The sequence below is a fragment of the Hyla sarda genome, chromosome 6 (genome assembly GCF_029499605.1).
Source record: "Hyla sarda isolate aHylSar1 chromosome 6, aHylSar1.hap1, whole genome shotgun sequence".
NCBI classification, from domain to species: domain Eukaryota; kingdom Metazoa; phylum Chordata; class Amphibia; order Anura; family Hylidae; genus Hyla; species Hyla sarda.
The window spans coordinates 206,079,592-206,099,500 of record NC_079194.1 but is presented as its reverse complement, the minus strand read 5'-3'; the positions used below and the strand labels follow the sequence as shown (position 1 = coordinate 206,099,500).

The window sequence follows — 19,909 nt, the reverse complement described above, 5'->3', positions numbered from 1 at the left end:
TCCCGGCATATCGCCCAGGGGGGTCATTATGCCCCCCCATGTCGGCGATCGCCGCAGATCGCTGGACAATTCAGTCCAGCGATCTGCGGCGATTCCGGGTCAATCGGGTCTCCAGTGACCCGATGACCCGGAATTACTGGCTGTTCGGGGCCGTCAGAGATGGCCCCGAACAGCCAGAGCCTGCAGGGGTGATGTGGCACTGGTGCCACCTCACGATCGCCCTGATTCGTCGGCCGGATTACCGGCCGACCAATCAGGGCGCCTGCTGCGGGTGTCACTCCCGCACCCGCTCCGCCCCTCTTCCGGAGGACGTGAGCGGGTGTGGGAAGACGACCCCCGGTGCTGGGGACCCCGATCCCCGGCGCCCCTGTTGGGATCGGGGCCCCAGGAGCAGCTGCGGCGGCGGGACTGACCTGCAGCGTCTGGATCGTTGGAGGTGAGTGACAGCCTCCTGCTGTTGCTTAGCAACAGCTCCCAGCATGCAAAAAGGGCATGCTGGGAGCTGTAGTTATGCAACAGCAGGAGGCAGACCACCACAACTCCCAGCATTCCCTTATGGGCATGCTGGGACTTATGGTTTTGCAACAGCTGGAGGCACATTCTTTCTATGGAAAAGTGTACCTTCAGCTGTTGTCTAACTACAACTCCCAGCTTGCACAAACAGCTAAAGTGCATGCTGGGAGTTGTAGTGGTGCATCTGCTGGTTGCATAACTACAACTCCCAGCATGCCCGTTGGCTGTCGGTGACTGCTGAGAGTTGTAGTTTTGCAACAGCTGAAGGCACACTGGTTGTGAAACTCAGAGTTTTTTTTTACCTAACTCAGTGTTTCACGACCGGTGTGCCTCCAGCTGTTGCAAACTACAACTCTCAGCAGTCACCGTACACCATGCACCGTACATGCTGGGAGTTGTAGTTTTGCAACAGCTGGAGGCACACTGGTTGTGAAACACTGAGTTAGGTCACAAACTCAGTGATACATAACCAGTGTGCCTACAGTTGTTGCAAAACTGCAACTCTCAGCAGTCACCGACAGCCAACGGGCATGCTGGGAGTTGTAGTTATGCAACAGCTGGATGTCCCCCCCCAATGTGAATGTACAGGGTACACTCACATGGGCGGAGGATTACAGTAAGTATCTGGCTGCAAATTTGAGCTGCCGCAAACTTTCTGCTGCAGCTCAAATTGCCAGCGAGAAACTACTGTGAACCCCCGCCCGTGCGACTGTACCCTAAAAACACTACACTAACACAAAAAATAAAATAAAAAGTAAAAAACACTACATATACACATACCCCTACACAGCCCCCCTCCCCTCCCCAATAAAAATGAAAAACGTCTGGTACGCCACTGTTTCCAGAACGGAGCCTCCAGCTGTTGCAAAACAACTCCCAGTATTGTCGGACAGCCGTTGACTGTCCAGGCATGCTGGGAGTTTTGCAACAGCTGGAGGCACCCTGTTTGGGAATCACTGGCGTAGAATACCCCTATGTCCACCCCTATACAATCCCTAATTTAGGCCTCAAATGCGCATGGCGCTCTCACTTTGAAGCCCTGTCGTATTTCAAGGCAACAGTTTAGGGTCACATATGGGGTATCGCCGTACTCGGGAGAAATTGTGTTACAAATTTTGGGGGGTATTTTCTGCTTTTACCCTTTTTAAAAATGTAAAATTTTTGGGAAAACAAGCATTTTAGGTAAAAAAAATTTTTTTTTTTACATATGCAAAAGTCGTGAAACACCTGTGGGGTATAAAGGTTCACTTAACCCCTTGTTACGTTCCCCGAGGGGTCTAGTTTCCAAAATGGTATGCCATGTGGTTTTTTTTTTGCTATCCTGGCACCATAGGGGCTTCCTAAATGCGGCATGCCCCCAGAGAAAAATTTGCGTTCAAAAAGCCAAATGTGACTCCTTCTCTTCCGAGACCTGTAGTGCGCCAGCAGAGCACTTTTCACCCCCATATGGGGTGTTTTCTGAATCGGGAGAAATTGGGCTTCAAATTTTTAGGGGTATTTTCTGCTATTACCCTTTTTAAAAATAAATTTTTTTTGGGAAAACAAGCATTTTAGGTAAAATTTTTTTTTTTTTTTTTACATTTGCAAAAGTCGTGAAACACCTGTGGGGTATTAAGGTTCACTTTATCCCATGTTACATTCCCCGAGGGGTCTAGTTTCCAAAATGGTACGCCATGTGTTTTTTTTTTGCTGTTCTGGCACCATAAGGGCTTCCTAAAGGTAACATGCCCCCCAAAAACCATTTCAGAAAAACGTACTCTCCAAAATCCCCTTGTCGCTCCTTCCCTTCTGAGCCCTCTACTGCGCCCGCCGAACACTTTACATAGACATATGAGGTATGTGCTTACTCGAGAGAAATTGGGCTACAAATACAAGTAAAAATTTTGTCCTTTTACCCCTTGTAAAAATTCAAAAATTGGGTCTACAAGAACATGTGAGTGTAAAAAATGAAGATTGTGAATTTTCTCCTTCACTTTGCTGCTATTCGTGTGAAACACCTAAAGGGTTAAAACGCGGACTGAATGTCATTTTGAATACTTTGGGGGGTGTAGTTTTTATAATGGGGTCATTTATGGGGTATTTCTAATATGAAGACCCTTCAAATCCACTTCAAACCTGAACTGGTCCCTGAAAAATACTGAGTTTGAAAATTTTGTGAAAAATCGGAAAATTGCTGCTGAACTTTGAAGCCCTCTGGTGTCTTCCAAAAGTAAAAACATGTCAATTTTATGATGCAAACATAAAGTAGACATATTGTATATGTGAACAAAAAAAAAAATGTATTCGTAATATCCATTTTCCTTACAAGCAGAGAGCTTCAAAGTTAGAAAAATGCTAAATTTTCAAATTTTTCATCAAATTTACGTATTTTTCACCAAGAAAGGATGCAAGTATCGACAAAAATTTACCACTATGTTAAAGTAGAATATGTCACGAAAAAACAATCTCGGAATCAGAATGATAACTAAAAGCATTCCAGAGTTATTAATGTTTAAAGTGACAGTGGTCAGATGTGCAAAAAACGCTCCGGTCCTTAAGGCCAAAATGGGCTCCGTCCTGAAGGGGTTAAAAGGCCGAAAGGGGCATTTTCGGCCGATAATTTTCGGCAGTTGAAATATCGGTGCATCCCTACTTTTATCAAAACCTAGGTAAAATTGACCAGTTGCCCATAGCAACCAATCAGATTGCTTCTTTAATTTTTAAAAAGGCATGGTATTCCATATGGAATCATGGAACCTCCACTAACACTGCACAGGCTCTGTGTACCAGGGCCCAAGGTGTTGCATATTCAGTGGAATCCATGTTATGCACAAGGGACGTGTGTCTACTAAAAAGGGGGGCAGTCATACAAAGTTGCTCTCCTGTTTCATAGAGGAGGTACACAGCACTGGGGGGGACACCATTCTATGAAGTCTGTATGCCCAAATGGGCAGAGGTTGTCTTTATCAGGCAGTCCATTTTATATTGGTTGTTTATTTGGGGCTCTACCTTTTAAGCGTCATTTTCTCCTATATGCCAATATGACTTCACAACCTCTACATTTTTGATCTACGGTAGTGCTGATATTTAAACTTACGGATTCAGTGTGTCTCTGAACAGGGTCTGTGCAGGAAAAAGAAAAAAATATGAATAGGGGTAGTTTAGTAAATTGGTATAACCCTTTAGGCTAGGTTCACACTGCGGAATCTCCGGGCTGAAAATTTCCGCCCAGAGTTTCCGTGTGCGGCCAGCGCCGACTGAATCAGTCAGCGCTAGGATTGTGCGGACACTGCAGTCTCCAATAGACTACAATGTGTTCCGCGAGTATTTCCGCCTGAAGAATGAGCAACGCCATAGGGTGCACATGGGCCTTACTGCTATAGCTACATCATTTCTTCAATAATCCATTTTTTGTTAGGCTCTGTTTACATTGTTAGAGCCTTCTGTCCGAGGCATATCCCCAGAAGATTTTCAGATGTATACCTGCATAGCCACCCATAGGCACCGTAGATATAGCCTGGTGAAGTGCAATTCAGTCCCCAGCTTAACCCTCACTCCAACTGATAACAGGAGACTGGCTCCATTATAAGTCTATGGATCCCATCTCCTGTAATAACTGGGCATTAAAGGGCACTGCTATGTGCTTCGTCCAGCCAAATTCAACCATCAGAGGGGGCCAGCACTGAGACCCCAACCCATCTTAACTTTTTACATTTCTGTGCAACATGTCAAAAGTTTAGCTAAAGAGTAGCTCCCACCATCCTTTTTTTTTTTTTTTGTCCCTGCCTATTGCCCATCTATCCCTAACCCCCTTACTGCCTTAATTTATTTTTTTTTTACCATATTAAAAATGGCTTTTTGTCTGCGTGGTAGTGTGCTCACTATCAGGCAGACTTCCCCAGCAGGCACGACGTCAATGATGCCTGCTGGGGTCGACACTTCCACCCTTCGTTCACCTATACAGTGTGCCTCCAGCTGTTTCACCACTACAACTCCCAGCTTTCCCTGACATCTATTGGCTGTCAGGGCATGCTGGGAGTTGTAGTGGGGAAACAACTGGAGGCACGCTGTGGTGAAAACAGTTGCCGCACATCCCGCTCCCCCGAACCCCGTAACACAACCCGCTGCCACGCAACCTGCTGCCACGCAACCCGCTTCCCACCCCGAAAAAGAATAAAGTGAGTAAAGTGCAGGGCAGTCCTACCTCACACTGGGAGCCGGGGCTGGCATGCGAGGCCAGGGAGCCTGCGCGCATCCTCTAAGTTCAAAGCGCTCGCTCCCTACTGTCTGATTGACAGGCAGGGAGCGAGCGCAGGCTGAAAGAATTAGGAACGATGCTTGGCCGGCATCGGTCCGAATTCATGCTTGACGTCACGCCAGGCTGCAGCTGCCCACTAGGAGGGAAACCCCTAGTGTCCGGTTTTCAAATGTAAATTAAACAATTTTAATGAAAAAAAATATATATATGTATATTAGAGATATGTTATAGTACATAAGTACTACAACATATCAAAAAAATGTTTGGTGACAGTAATGTTTTAAGCTCAGGTGTAGCTTCTGGACCCAGTAATGGACTATATACAGTATAGGAACTAGTACAGTCTGTGCTATTGAGGCAAGAAAGGCACATGAGCATGGTATGGGAGTCTGACTATTTTGGATGCTTGGCCTAACTCTAATGCTTTCCAATATTTATTTTGCTCTATATAAATCCCCTCCCTTTAGAGACTAGCCTGCAGGGCAATATTTCAACATGATAATGACCCCAAACACACCTCCAAGAACACCACTGCCTTGCTAAAGAAGCTAGACTGTAAAGGTGATGGACTAGCCAATCATGTCTCCAGATCCTCAATTGGAAGGGGGGGGGGGGGGCAGAGTGCAAGGTCTCTAACATCCACCAGCTCTGTGATGTCATGGAGGAGAGGAAGAGGACTCCAGTGGCAACCTGGAATGTTCTGATAAACTCCATGCCCAAGAGTCTTAAGACAGTGCTGGAAAATAATGGCGAGCATACAAAATATTGACACTTTGGGTCCAATTTTGACATTTCCACCTAAGGATGTTCAGCCATTAATGGCTGTGTTGAGTTATTTTGATGGGGCACAGCATTAAACACTGTTATACAGGTTGTGGACTTACTACTTTACATTGTAGTAGAGGGTCATTTCTTCAGTGTTGTCACATGAAAAGATATAATAAAATATCTACAAAAATGTGAGGGGTGTAGTCACTTATGTGAGATACTGTGTGTGTGTGTGTATGTATATATATATATATATATTTATATATATATATATATATATATATATATAAATTATACATTATACAATGTCATTCTGCATCTTGTTAATACATTAGGTTTAACAAGGGCCAGGCCGCTCTTAATCCTGTTTCACTGCATGCTTTCCAATAGCTTTCTTTTCTAAATATGCAAGTACAAACAGCTTTTACACATTTCTCTACCTAGAAAGCAGCCTGGGGCCCTCGCCAGATACTTTTAACATATGAAAATTGAGCTGCTTTGAACTTGTATGTTTTTGATAAGTGCTCAGAAAGCTTCCTGCAGGATCACCTGTGGGCCTTTCTCTCGAAATCCTCCTGCCTTTGATTGAGTGCCAGCTCAGAACTAATCCGGCCCCAGAATCCTGCCTCTGCTGAGGGCAAATCGTGTCATTCACTTAACCCTTTCACTGCTAATCAGCCAAACATCAATTTACTGTCACTAAACATAGTGTATTTTTGTGTGTTTATAATGTACCAACACGATTTCTGCAGTATAATAGATTTTATATTTAGAAACAACACATCATATCCTTAATGCATTTTTCCATTTATCTTATCAAAACACTATCTGATATATAACTACATATATATATATATATATGTCTGATAAATAGAAAATATTTAAAATTCTTTAGCATTACTGCAAGAAAGTTATATAGTTAAAATGATAAGATAACCATTAAATGGGTGATCAGATGTAAAGCAATATTTATAAACTAACAGAACCTGTAAAAGGCTGTTGTTTTGAAATAGAAGTCTAATAATTATTTTTCTGTGCTGAAAGAACTTCAATTGGTGCCAGTGGTAGTACCCCCTACCTCTACTTTCTCCATCTGGCTGTAGTGGACATGCCTGCGCAGTTAAAGGGGTTATCCAACATAAGGTGATTTTAGTACATACCTGGCAGGCAGTAATGGACATGCATAGGAAGGATCTGCGCTTGTCTTGGGGTTAAATGACTATGTTGTGAGATTACCAGAACACTGTTGCTAGCTTTTTGTGCTTCTTGTATTTCCTGTTTGACTTTTCTTTTTTTGACTACAAATCCCACAATTCCATTTTACTACCTCCCACACATCAGCCACCCCACCCATTTAAACATAAATGAGCTGCATCCATCAAAAAACCTGTGGTTTTCAATCAGCTGTTGCATTACTTGCAGATTGATCACTCCACCCACTGAAGCAGACAGGCTCCCATTTCATCAGCTGACTAGTGAGTCAGGTCTCGGCCACATTGCAAGCTGGGGAAAATCCGAGACAACAGTCATTTTGTATGCTGTTAAAAATAACTAGAAGGGTGAAAATCACAGAAGAATTGTGAGAAAACCGTCACACACAGGTACAGACACTATATTATGAACTGCACTAACGTTATAGCCCCTGTAGCATAGCCAAATAAGAAAAATTCCTGGAATACCCCTTTAAAGCATTTCTCTGTGCACCAACCTGGCTCTGAACATTGATCTCTCCGTTATGCAGCCCAGTCAATATGTCTCAGGAGAAGCAAGCCTGACCAGTTCCATTCTTCAACTCTGACAGGCTACATTCACTCTATGGAGGCTCCTTCGGGAGATATTCCAGGCAGAGATTATATCAGCTGCGGAGCCACTGAAAATCCAAAATTCTAATTTTTTGCTGCAGAATTTTCCACCGTGGAAGTTCTACAGTGTGTGCGGTGCAGCAGAATCTCATTGAAGACAATAGAAGGTTGCTGCACCGACATTTGCTAGCTGAATTTTTCTGCTTGAAAATGCTGCAGTGTGAATGCTTCCTTAGAGAAAATCCTGCACCAGTGCTGTTGGGATCATTGCATCTGATCAAAAGATTGTTCTGTATTTGTCACATGTGAAGGGCAAATATTAAAGAGTACCTGTCATGATCTTGTTAAATTTAATAATCCTCACAGTTCACTGCCCCCATCATGATAAACCACCCCCTGCCTTTATGTTTATATATTTTTTATTTTTCTACCTTGATATTGCTCTGTAATTTTGTCTTAGTCAGATTTACAGACCGGAAAGGGGCGTTACTCATCTGAAGTCATACAGGGGAGAACTTTCTCCCTCACTCTGCTACACACTGCTCAGAGCATTTCAGTGTGTGAGATGAGCTATGATTGGCTAAGGCTGTACACACCCCTCAGCACTCCAGACTGCATTTCCTGATTTTGGACTTCTGCCAGGCCAACAGGAATCCAAAGTCTGTGCAAGAGATGGGGGAAATGTGCTCTGGACAAGTAGGGAGACACCTAGTGGCAGCTTTTTTAAACACAAATAAAACTTAGAAAACTTATTTTTTTATTTTTTTTTAAACAAAGTACAATAGAAAGATTTTATATTTACCATAAGGAGTGCAACAACAAAAATTAGCTTTAATGCCAGTGCCCATTTAAGCAATGGAGATGGGGGAGAACCACAATGCACTCCCGGTAGATCAAACAGCAGGCCACTAGCGTACCAGAAAAGAAAAGTAAGTAACTTGATAAAAAATAATAATGATGAGAATAATAAGATTAACAATATGTTTTTGACCCTATATGGCAGTTGTAGGTTTTTATTTTTTTACTTGGTTGGTTCAATAACTCCTTTTAAAAGAGGCTGTCTTGCAAAGATAACACCCTTTGAGGTACAAGCATTTCGGCTGGCTTCTCACAGCCATTGCAGACAACTGATTTTGCTAATGGGGGAGGGGGGGGGGCTGTTGGCTAGAGTTTTCCCATCATTTGACTGTTAAAGCCCACCAGAGTAAGTGTCATGTTTAGGTAGAAGCTCTCCTCATTGGCTCTTAGGGGGCATCCTGTGCAGAAGGCCTTTTATGATTATAAATTATTATCAAAGTATGGCTGAAAATTGGTGGTGATGGCTCTATTAATAAATAAGTCAATCATAAAGCTATTCTAAAGCACTTCCTTTTTCTTTGTCACTTTTAAAATGGAGGCCAGAACACCTACACATTCTAAGTGTGTGAGAAAACTGTTTAAAATACATTGACCAATCTATCTACTTTACGGACTTCAGTAAATTCTGCCTGTCTCATCCGCCTCTCTGTGGACTCACATATCTGTACCTCAAGATAACCGCTCAAAACCCTTCAGTCTTAGTATGTTTAAAGGGGAATTCCAGGAAAAAACTTTTTTTTTATGTATATCAACTGGCTCCAGAAAATTAAACAGATTTGTAAATTACGTCTATTAAAAAATCTTAATCCTTCCAATAATTATCAGCTGCTGAAGTTGTGTTGTTCTTTTCTGTCTGGCACCAGTTCTCTCTGCTGACATCTTTGCTTGTCTCGGGAACTGCACAGAGTAGAAGAGGTTTGCTATGGGGATTTGCTTCTACTGTGGACAGTTCCTGAGACAGGTGTCATCAGAGAGCACTTAGACAAAAAAAAGAACAACTCAACTTCAGCAGCTCATAAGTACTGAAAGGATTAAGATTTTTTAATAGAAACAATTTACAAATCTAGATAGTGGTAAGACGGGAAAGGAGAAGGCACACAAAAAGGTTATTTCACCTTAATGATACAACACGGTATCGGCAGCCTAAGTAATCGTCTCCTGCGGGGTGCATATACAAAGAATGAAGTATCAAATATAATGCAGTGGTCCCTCAACAGTTTTGCAACATCTGGAGGTCCGCAGGTTGAAGACCACTGGTAGAGGAAGTTGTACTCACCTGTCCCCCCCCCCCCCCCGCTCCGGACCGTCACCGCTCGTCACCGCTGCCCGGGATGTCGCCGTCCATCGCTGTCGCCACCTCCCCGAGGTGTCCCCGACGCTCCGGCAAGGCCTCTGCTTCCCCGGCATCCTCGATCTCACGTCGCCGCCATCACGTTGCTACGCACGCCGCTTCTATTGGATGACTGGACGGAGTGCGCAGCGACGTGATGGAGAGCACCGACGATGCAGGGGATCCTGAAGAGGATGCGCCGGAGCCCCGAGGACAGGTTAGTGATAGTCAGCGGACCACACGGGGCACCGTAAACGGCTATCCGGTGGCAGCTGAAGCAGTCAGCGCTGCTGGATAGCCGTTTATGCGATGGCCCTGACATATACAAAAGCATCATATGTTGATGCTGCCTTCAACATGCGATGGCCTCTGAGAGGCCATCGCATGTTGAAATGATCGTATGTCGGGGCCATCGTAGGTCGAGGGGTCACTGTACACAGAAAAGGGTGCACATGCGCTCAACGGAGACAGTTCGGTGTAGGAGTCCGGTGTACGGGTAGCTGGATCACAGCATCAGCTCAGGTGTAATGACGCTCAGAGGCTACGCCGGCAGTTTCACACGTGAATGCGTGCTTCTTCCGGCCTCTTAGAGGCCGGAAGAAGCACGCATTCACGTGTGAAACTGCCGGCGTAGCCTCTGAGCGTCATTACACCTGAGCTGATGCTGTGATCCAGCTACCCGTACACCGGACTCCTACACCGAACTGTCTCCGTTGAGCGGTGAGTGCATGTGCACCCTTTTCTGTGTATTATAATTTACAAATCTCTTTAACTTTCTGGAGCCAGTTGATATATATATAAAAAAAAGTTTTTTCCTGGATAACCCCTTTAATGTTACATGAAATGATCTATATTTTATAACACGGAGAAAATAGTAAAAATGCCCCCGCCCCCCCACCCCCTCCCCCATCCAGATTTCTTGTAGGAAAGCATTTCTCAGTAGTTACTTAATATCAAATAAAAAACGGTTAAAAACCGAGACTTACAGCCAGTCTGTAAGAAGCCGTATTTATGATCACAGTATTAAGCACTTCTCAACTGAGTAATGGATCTTACCACGAGCTGAAAATCTCTGAGCCGAGAAAAAAAAAAAATACCCCCTTCAGATAAGCAGACAAGGTTGTGGAAAATTGTTTTATTGTAAGTACAAAAGTGCTAATAATTGCCTCACAGCACTATTCACGCAGGTAAATTCAGAGAGATCTTTTCTAAGTCAATTAATTTCCGGCGCTGGGGACGTCTCCCCGAGGAACCCACAGAAAGTGCTGCGGTTTAGCTTAAGACAGTTCAGCATTTTCAGATGAAATAGAGTTGAGATTTCCTGCAGCTCGCAGTGAGCGGCTAGAGGTCATAGCTTAGCTGTCCTATTTAGATGTTATATATTCTTTTAGCTTGGAGTCAGTCCAGGAGTTTATCATTTCATTTTTCTCTTTTTTCAGATAAATTTTATTAGACCAGTAAATCTCAGAGAGCATTAACATATAGATATATGAGGATCCCTTTTAATTTTTTATCCTGTGAACACTTGTGTTTTTCCTTGTCCAATTTTAACTCCCTGCACGTATCCATTAGAGTCAGCGTTTACATAAAAAATGTTGCCGATTCTATGTGGACCAATGAACGCACTGCATAGATTATTGTTTTAACTTAATGGGAAGTTTTCTATTATTTATGGCCCTGCTTTAGAATATGAAATAATGCTCAAAAAGCTACTTTCCATTTGAACTCTTTCAGTTTAATGTTTCGGGGTTTACTAAATTTCATTTATGAAACCTTTGCAGGCTGGGCCTACGTGGCAACTTTGGATTCTTGGAGTTTACTGGTGCAGCATAGTGGTTGTTGCGTCTTGGAAATCTTTGCCAGGGAAAGCTCATATTCTGTTAAAGGGAATCTGGAGGGTCTGGGTCCCGACCACGGGAATGGAAGTTCGTGACGTCACGACTCCGCCCACATGTGACGTCACGCCCTGTCCCCTCAATGCAAGTCTATGGGAGGGGGCGTCACGCCCCCCCCATAGACTTGCATTGAGGGGATGGGGCGTGACGTGACACGGGGGCGGAGTCGTGACATCACGAACTTCCGTTCCCGTGGTTGGGACCCAGACCCTCCAGCACTTCCGGACACAGGTGGGTGCCGCATGCTATATTGCGGGGGTCCCCAGTAGCGGGACCTCCGTGATCAGACATCTTATCCCCTATCCTTTGGATAGGGGATAAGATGTCTAGGGGTGGAGTACCCCTTTAATCTCACATAGATTTGGAATCACATCAAACCTTGAACATCTTGTATTGATATGACTTGCAGGGTGGGTACTTGGTAATGGGGATGGAGGTTGTACTCTTATGCTCTCAGTGGGCTTCAGGGAAAAACATAGTTTCAAGGTACAATGGTCTGTCATTACCTAAAGTAAAATTCATCTTGCAATGACATTTGTGACCCAAAATAAGAGTATCTGATGCTATTCAATCAGTATTCGTGCAGAATAATGCAAATTGTCTGCCAGTATTTTCTGATAACATGCTGTATACATCATGCCATCAAGATTTCCCATGCCTGTAGAGCACCCCAAAACATCAGTGATCCACCGCCATGCTTCACAGTGGGGATGGTATTCTTTTTGCTATATGCCTTATAGGAATATGAAAAAAAAATGTGTTATTGGCGCAGTAAAAGCTTCTTAAAAATGTGTATTGTTATCACAGGCAGTATGTGATATCTTTAAAGTGATATTCCTTTAATTGAGTTTTTCAGAATAAATTTGGATTTATAGAAAATTGTGCAATGTTTTGATCCACTCTGAACCTTTATCAAGCCATATCTGCATAGGTGTATGTATTAGAATGTGTATCAGTAATGGCTGGCATTTTTAAGGCTTTGGATATCTTTTTATATCCTTTTTTCCATTTTTTTCCCTTTATTAAAGGGGTACTCCGGCCCGAAGACATCTTATCCCTGTCCATTGGGGTCCCACAATCTTGCATTCAGCACCCACCTCGGGGAGCTGCACGCCACGCTGCCAGCTCAAAATCTGCCATGTGATGGCCATGGGGCCGGAGTATTATGACGTCATGACTCCGCCCCCATGTGATGTCACGCCCCACCCCCCGCTATGCAAGTCTATGGGAGGGGGCATGATGCCCACCACGCCCCCTCCCATAGGCTTACATTGAGGGGGCAGGGCGTGACGTCACACTGGGCAGAGTCATTACGTCACTATACTCCACCCCTGTGGTAGTCACACAGCAGATTCTGAGCTGGCAGGGCAGCGGGCAGCTCCCCGAGGTGAGTGCTGAACGCAAGTTTGCGGGGGTCCCCACCAATAGGGGATAAGCTGTCTAAGGGCCGGAGTACCCCTTAAGTTCCATTACCTTATTGGAAAGATCTTTCAACAGTTCTTTTCTGCTCCCCATGGCTCAATATCTAGAGACGTGGGACATAAACCTTCAAGCTGTGTGTGTGTGTTACCTTGTAAACATTTAAGGGTATTTAACCTTTTGTGTGATTTTGGATGTTTTCTAAGAATTATAAAGGAGCCAAACAAATATGTTATAATAATTGACCTAAAACTATTCTTAAATCATTTTTTTTTGCATGTTTAGTCATATTTTCTAAATCAATTCCAAAAATTCCCATTTTCTGTTAGAGTAGGCAATTGTAGGCAGAGCATCATTGTATATACTATGATTATGATATGATGGGTACTGTTCATATTGTAATGACTGTGCCCTTTTGCCATATGTGTGGAGTAAGCTCCTGTTACAGGGCTTGGCTTACAGCTGACCGTCCATCAACCAGGGGAAGGCACGATCTCCCGTATGGGGCCCGGCAGTCAGTGGCAAGGGGGCGTGTTCAACCACCGCATGACACGGCAGTCGACACGCCCCCTCAATACATTTCTATGGGAGAGCCAGAGCGCTGCATTCAACAGTGTCCGGCTCTGCAATAGAGATGTATTGAGGGGGCGTATCGGCCGCTGTGTCATGGGGTGGTCAAAATGCGCTATTTTAGAAAAGAGCTGGAAGCCCTGTAGGGGAGATCATGGGGGCCCCAGCAGTTGGAGCCCTGTGATCTGAAACTTATTCTCTATCCTTAACATAGTGAATATGTTTTCATATCCTGAAGTACTACTTTAATGCCTTTGTTAGGCTTCTTGGTAACCAGTTGGCCAAATTTCTCTGTCAAACACCTTAGATGCCCTCGTTACCATCAAACTTCTTAAAGGGATTATCCACAATATGGTGATTTTAGTATATACCTGTCAGACAGTAATGGACATGCTTAGGAAGGATCTGCGCTTGTCTTGGGGCTAAATGGCTATGTTGTGCGATTACCATAACACTGTGGCTAGCTTTTTGTGAACTGGTATTTCCTGTTTGAGTTTTCTTCTTTTGCCTAAAAATCCCATAATTATATTTTCATCCCTCCCACACATGAGCCACCCCACCCATTGAAACATAAAAGAGCTGCATCCATTCAAAAGACCTGTGGTTAACAATCAGGGCACCTACAGCTGTAGCATTAGTTGCAGATTGATCTCTCTCCCACCAAGCGATCCCTCCACCCATTGAAGCAGACAGGCTGCCTGTCATCAGCTGACTAGTGAGACACGTCTCGGCCGCATTGCAACCTTGGAAAAATCCGAGACAACAGTCATTTTGTATGCTGTTGCAAATAAATATTAGGGTGAAAATCACATAAGAATTGTGAGAAAAACATCACACACAGGTACAGACACTATATTATGAACTTAACTTTACAGCCCCTGTAGCATAGTCAAATAAAAAAAATCCTGGAATACCCTTACTTCTATTAAAAAATCTTAATTCTTCCAGTACTTCTTAGCTGCTGAATACTACAAAGGAAATTATTTTCTTTTTGGAACACAGAGCTCTCTGCTGACATCATGACCACAATTCTCTCTGCTGACACCTCTGTAAATGTTAAGAATTATCCAGAGTAGGAGAAATTCCCCATAGAAAACATATGCTGCTCTGGACAGTTCCTAAAATGGACAGAGATGCCAGCAGAGAGCACTGTGGTCATGATGTCAGCAGAGAGCTGAGAAAAAGAAAATAATTTCCTCTGTAGTATTCAGCAGCTAATTAGTTCAGTGATCCCTCAACTTACAATGGCCTCAACATACAATAGTTTCAACATACAATGGTCTTTTCTGGACCATTGTAACTTGAAACCAGACTCAACATACAATGCTATGGAATCTGCGAAACGTGTCAATGGCTGGAAGAACCGACCAATTAGAATGGATATTTCACTGGTAAAACCCGTATATTCCTAAAGTGCATGCACTGACTGGTGTCTGGTAGCGCCCCCTACAGTACAGGGAGGTATTACATGTTCTGTACTCTTTACCTGTGCCAAGGTTAGCTTCTCCTTTGGGCATCAGGTGAGGGCGGCTCCGTTTTCCCTTTTTTTAGGACATTGCGTGTTCTGTACAGTACCCTGAAGAAGCATCTGTCCTCTACATAGACCAGTGTTTCCCAAAGAGGGTGCCTCCAGCTGTTCCAAAACAAAAACTTCCAGCATGCCTGGGACAGCCTTTGGCTGTCCGGGCATGCTGGGAGTTGTAGTTTTGCAACAGCTGGAGGTACCCTGGTTAGGAAACACTGAAATAGACAATGATTTACAGCTCCCAGCAGCTCTTTCTTACTGTTATATGTAAGGATTTGCTTTTTCTATATTAGTAATCAACTTATTTTTCTTTAATCCTCCCTTTTTCCTATTTTTGGATGACATTTTGGTGGCTTCAGAACCAATTACCAGGTTTCCTTAGAGTTATGGTCTCAACATACGATGGTTTCAACATACAATGGTCGTCCTGGAACCAATTAATATTGTAACTTGAGGGACCACTGTACTGGAATCTGTTTAACTTTCTGGCACCACTTCATTTAAAAAAAAAAAAAATAAGTTTTCCATAATGTACATGTTTTGTCATATTTTGTTAAGGGGCTAATAAACAATGTGGTATTGCCAAGAAAATTCCTTGCGTTGTCCACAGAACATGAATCCATACAGCAAAAACAGAACATAATGAATTCAAGTATAACCATAATAATATTAATAATGATATTCTTTATTATGCATTTCATGTTTCCGGTCTGTCCTTACTGTCTATAGAACTCTTTGTAGCCACATGTCTTACAGTTCAGAGCAGGAAGGGAAATGATATAGTTGCCTTGGGAATCCCGGGACCATCCTGCTGACTGTCGGGGGGGGGGGGGGTGACAGAGATAAATTGCTACAGGTGTTTTATATGTTTTATAATGAACTTGCTGAATGATTTCTGTGTTTGGAACTCGAATATACAGTCAGGGACCCTGTATGTTCTTTGTTGGCCTTTGACATTGGACATCCATCTTTTGGAAGTGGACTAGTTCCTGAAACCTAATGCTGTGAGCCTCTTGTAGTTGGCTGCTCCCCATCAGCAGCCCGTCCTGTTTTACCCCCACAGGGAGCAGTGTGAACATTACTATTAACATCAGGTTATTTCATTCCTCTTCTTTATTTCTCTGTCTGATGAATGATAAAAGATTCCATAAGGGACTTAAAACTTCCAATAGTACTGCTCCAGTATTCAGTCATGTGCAATAAGTATTTAGCATTGCATTCATTAGAGCAGTGGTTAGGAAACTACAACTCCTAGCATGCTCTGGCGGCTACAGACTGCCGAGAAACACTCATTCTAACGCTGGAAAAGCTGACGTGAGGGATTAGATAGAGGATAACATAATCATTATACCACAGTAAGTATGATTTCACTAGTGTTATGTGGAGAATGGGTAGATAAAGATGGGGAATTGTGTAGAGTGCTCCTGCTGTCAAAGGAAGGACTCAAAACGCCACGGTAGCACAGGACAATTTATTGAAAGGTTTTTAAAGGACAGCGCATTTCGGCGCTCACATGCGCCTTCGTCAGGTCCACAAGTGAATACTAGCAATGCGTCCTGAAGTGCCGACTGTGCTGGAGTGGCATAGCCACTCCAGCACAGCCGGCACTTCAGGACGCATTGCTAGTATTCTCTTGTATCAGTGGACTAATACTAATACTGTGATGTTCCAAAAGGAAATCCTATTAGTAGACTCACTGGATTACAATGTTAAGGAGTGGTTTGATGCTGAAGAGTTCACTTTTAAGCAGTCGAGAAGGCTGCATGCTTTGAAGTGTTACATCAAGCAGTCAATGAAGAAAGGAAACCCCAATAACGCTACCTAGAGTAAACCCTCACAGTTACTTTAAAAGTATATACAGTGTACACAAGTCTCCTTGTATTAAGTATATAATGACAGTGATTCTAGTGTACCTGTTGTCAACAAAAACTTTTTATATAATGTAGATAATACCATTATATGTATATTTAAAATATACATTGGTTAAAATTGTGCATATTTTTGGGTAAAAAATGCTGTCCCTGCAGCTATTGCATGTGTGTCCCTATGAGGAGTCCAAATACAGGAAGTTATGGCAGGACAAGCAGGGACCTGTGCAGACTCCTGCCTTGTCAATCATCCTGATGTACGAGCCAGGAGCATGTCAGTGTACAGAACCCCGCTTGTCCTCAGTGTACAGAGCCCCGCTTGTCCTCAGTGTACAGAGCCCTGCTTGTCCTCAGTGTACAGAGCCCTGCTTTTCCTCAGTGTACAGAGCCCTGCTTGTCCTCAGTGTACAGAGCCCTGCTTGTCCTCAGTGTACAGAGCCCTGCTTGTCCTCAGTGTACTGAGCCCTGCTTGTCCTCAGTGTACAGAGCCCTGCTTGTCCTCAGTGTACAGAGCCCCGCTTGTCCTCAGTGTACAGAGCCCCGCTTGTCCTCAGTGTACAGAGCCTTTCTTGTCCTCAGTGTACAGAGCCCTGCTTGTCCTCAGCCCTGCTTGTTTAACCAATATATATTACAAATATACATATAATGGTTTTATCTACATTATATAAAAAGTTTTTGTTGATGACAGGTACACTTGCATACCTGTCAGATCCCACAAAAAAAATTATAATAATAATTATGTTACTTGGTACCTAATCCTGTCCATGTACATCTACTTTTTATGCCTCTATCATCTATATTTATTATAAAAATACCTATTTTCATTAGCTCACATTGTTAGAATTCCTCAAGGTGTGTCCCTCCCTTGTGGTGGTGGGAGCTGATTGGTGTGTTGAATCATCTCTTGTCCATGACTCATGGGCAAGCCTGATGCTGCTGCAGGACTGGTTACTGTCTCAGTAGGTATGGGGACAGCTAGAAGTGGGATTTTCAGGAGCAGTTTTCTTTATAAAATATTAAAAACAAATTTTAACAACCATATAACAAAATTTAAATATCCTGTAGAAGAAATATGGACGGCAACGGCACTCGCCAATGTAGTAGCTTCAAGACTTTCTTTATTGTACAGAGTGGAGGTATCAAGCAGGTAAAGGAACAGGAACACAGAGGACTTTGGCGTTCCTGTTCCTTTACCTGCTTGATACCAACACTCTGTTTGTACAATAAAGAAAGTCTTGAAGCTACTACCTTGGTGAGTGCTGTCCATATTTCTTCTACACGATATTTGGATTTATTTCTACTGTTTCTGGACTGAGCGCCGTACAGGTTTGCCTGATTTTTGTTTACACACCTGTGCACCCTTAATTTGCCATAACCACAACAGTGCCGGACTCTCTATCTTTACCCAGTATATAACAAAATTTATTTAATTTTCTTCAGTAACAACATAAAAATAGTCTGTTGATCTGACAGTGCCCATTAATCCTTATTTTAAAAAAGCATACCTGAAAAAAAAAAAAAAACCCTCCCAGGTCACCCCTTACTCCTTTACTCGCTTAAGAAAATATTGTCTTGTGGAAGGATGAATATATACTCTGCATAAGATCTAACTGCTCTGTAAATCATGCTGCTGTATTCTGGTTAAAGGAGTACTCCGCCCCAAGACATCTTATCCCCTATCCAAAGGATAGGGGATAAGATGTCTGATCGCAGGGGTCCTGCAGCTGGGGACCCCCAAGATCTCCCTGCTGCACCCAGCGATCTTTTAGAGCACCAGATGCAGCGCCAGAAGCTTGAGACATCATGGCCGTGCCCCTCAATGTAAGTCTATGGAGGGGGCGTGATGGCAGTCATGCCCCCTCCCGTAGACTTGCATTGAGGGGGCATGGCCGTGTTGTGACGAGCGGGGCATGACCGTGACATCATGAGCCTCTGCCCCGCATCGCCAGTCATCCGGCACGGAACGAAGTTCACTCTGTGCACCGGATGTCTGGGATCCCGCAGCCGAGATCACAGGGGTCCCCAATGGCGGGACGCCTGTGATCAGACATCTTATCCCCTATTCTTTGGATAGGGGATACAATATCTAGGGGCGGAGTACCCCATCAAGGCTAGGTTTACATTAGAAAAGTGCAGTATGTATGTGGTCTACTTTGGCATACCAGAAGAAAGGTATAACGACATATAGTGCAATGGTCCTAATGAAGACTATGTTTGGTACATTAAAAAACAGACCAATTTTAGAAATGTAGTAGATTAGATCCCACTAAAATAAAGGGGACCATCTTGGAAGCATATGTTTCAGCGTGTATGTCAATATACTGTACACCACTGATGTACTGCACTTTTCTAATGTGAACCCAGCCTAACCCTGCTTCGGAGCACTGTTATGTAGCAAAATGTATTTTTGCTGTCTTCTGACCCTGTGTCTACATTGACATTCACATAAAAAGAGAAAAACATTGCTTATTTTGGAAACTGGAGATTACTGTAGCACACACAGCGTATCTTTGCAAAAAAACGGCTTTTATTCCAACAACATGTGCAGAATTACAAGCCAAGCGCTTGACAATGATTGAGACGTCAAGTAGAAATGTAGCCTGTAACTCTAAATGTAGCCTGTCTTGCTAAACTGTGGATCTGTGACCAAGATTCCTACACCTGCCTGCTCCCTTACATGCCTCCAGGTTGTCTGGATTTGAATGTGCTGTTCTCCTGGGAAAAATAATATCTATCTACCTATCTATCTATCCACAAACACACTTATAGTATGTAGCTTACAGTTTCCAATATATAACATATATATATATATATATATGTGTGTGTGAGCAATGTCAGAGAGAGAGCTAGGCACTGCATTTCCCTATGCGGGCATGCAGCTCTTAAGCAGGAAAATTAACAGTCCCTTGGTGTCCAGGTGTGGTACAAGCGTATAAGACTCTGTGACTTGAATATGTAACAATAAAGAAGGAAAACACTGCGACTCACCGCCTTCTAGCTGGTCATCTTGGGACCTCCCCGCACCGTCCACACCTTCCTCTCTTCCCCCAGAACAGCCCCGATGTCTGCTTACCGGTTGTAAAGATGCCCTCATGATAACAAAGACAAGCAACAAGGTGGTGAG

At 43.5% G+C, this 19,909-nt stretch overlaps 1 protein-coding gene across 3 annotated transcripts in view; it reads left to right on the top strand.

Moving 5' to 3' along the window:
- Positions 1–19,909, top strand: part of FTO (FTO alpha-ketoglutarate dependent dioxygenase) — a 358,438-nt gene that overhangs the window by 224,029 nt on the left and 114,500 nt on the right. The window contains exon 10 of one of the 3 annotated variants that reach the window (XM_056526318.1): positions 6,941–7,112. The exons of the other annotated variants lie outside the window; for them this stretch is intronic. Coding sequence (XP_056382293.1) covers positions 6,941–7,073 — 133 coding nt within the window. The 3' untranslated portion in view covers positions 7,074–7,112. Of the gene's footprint in view, positions 1–6,940; positions 7,113–19,909 lie in introns of those variants that run through there. 3 annotated transcript variants of the gene reach the window in all.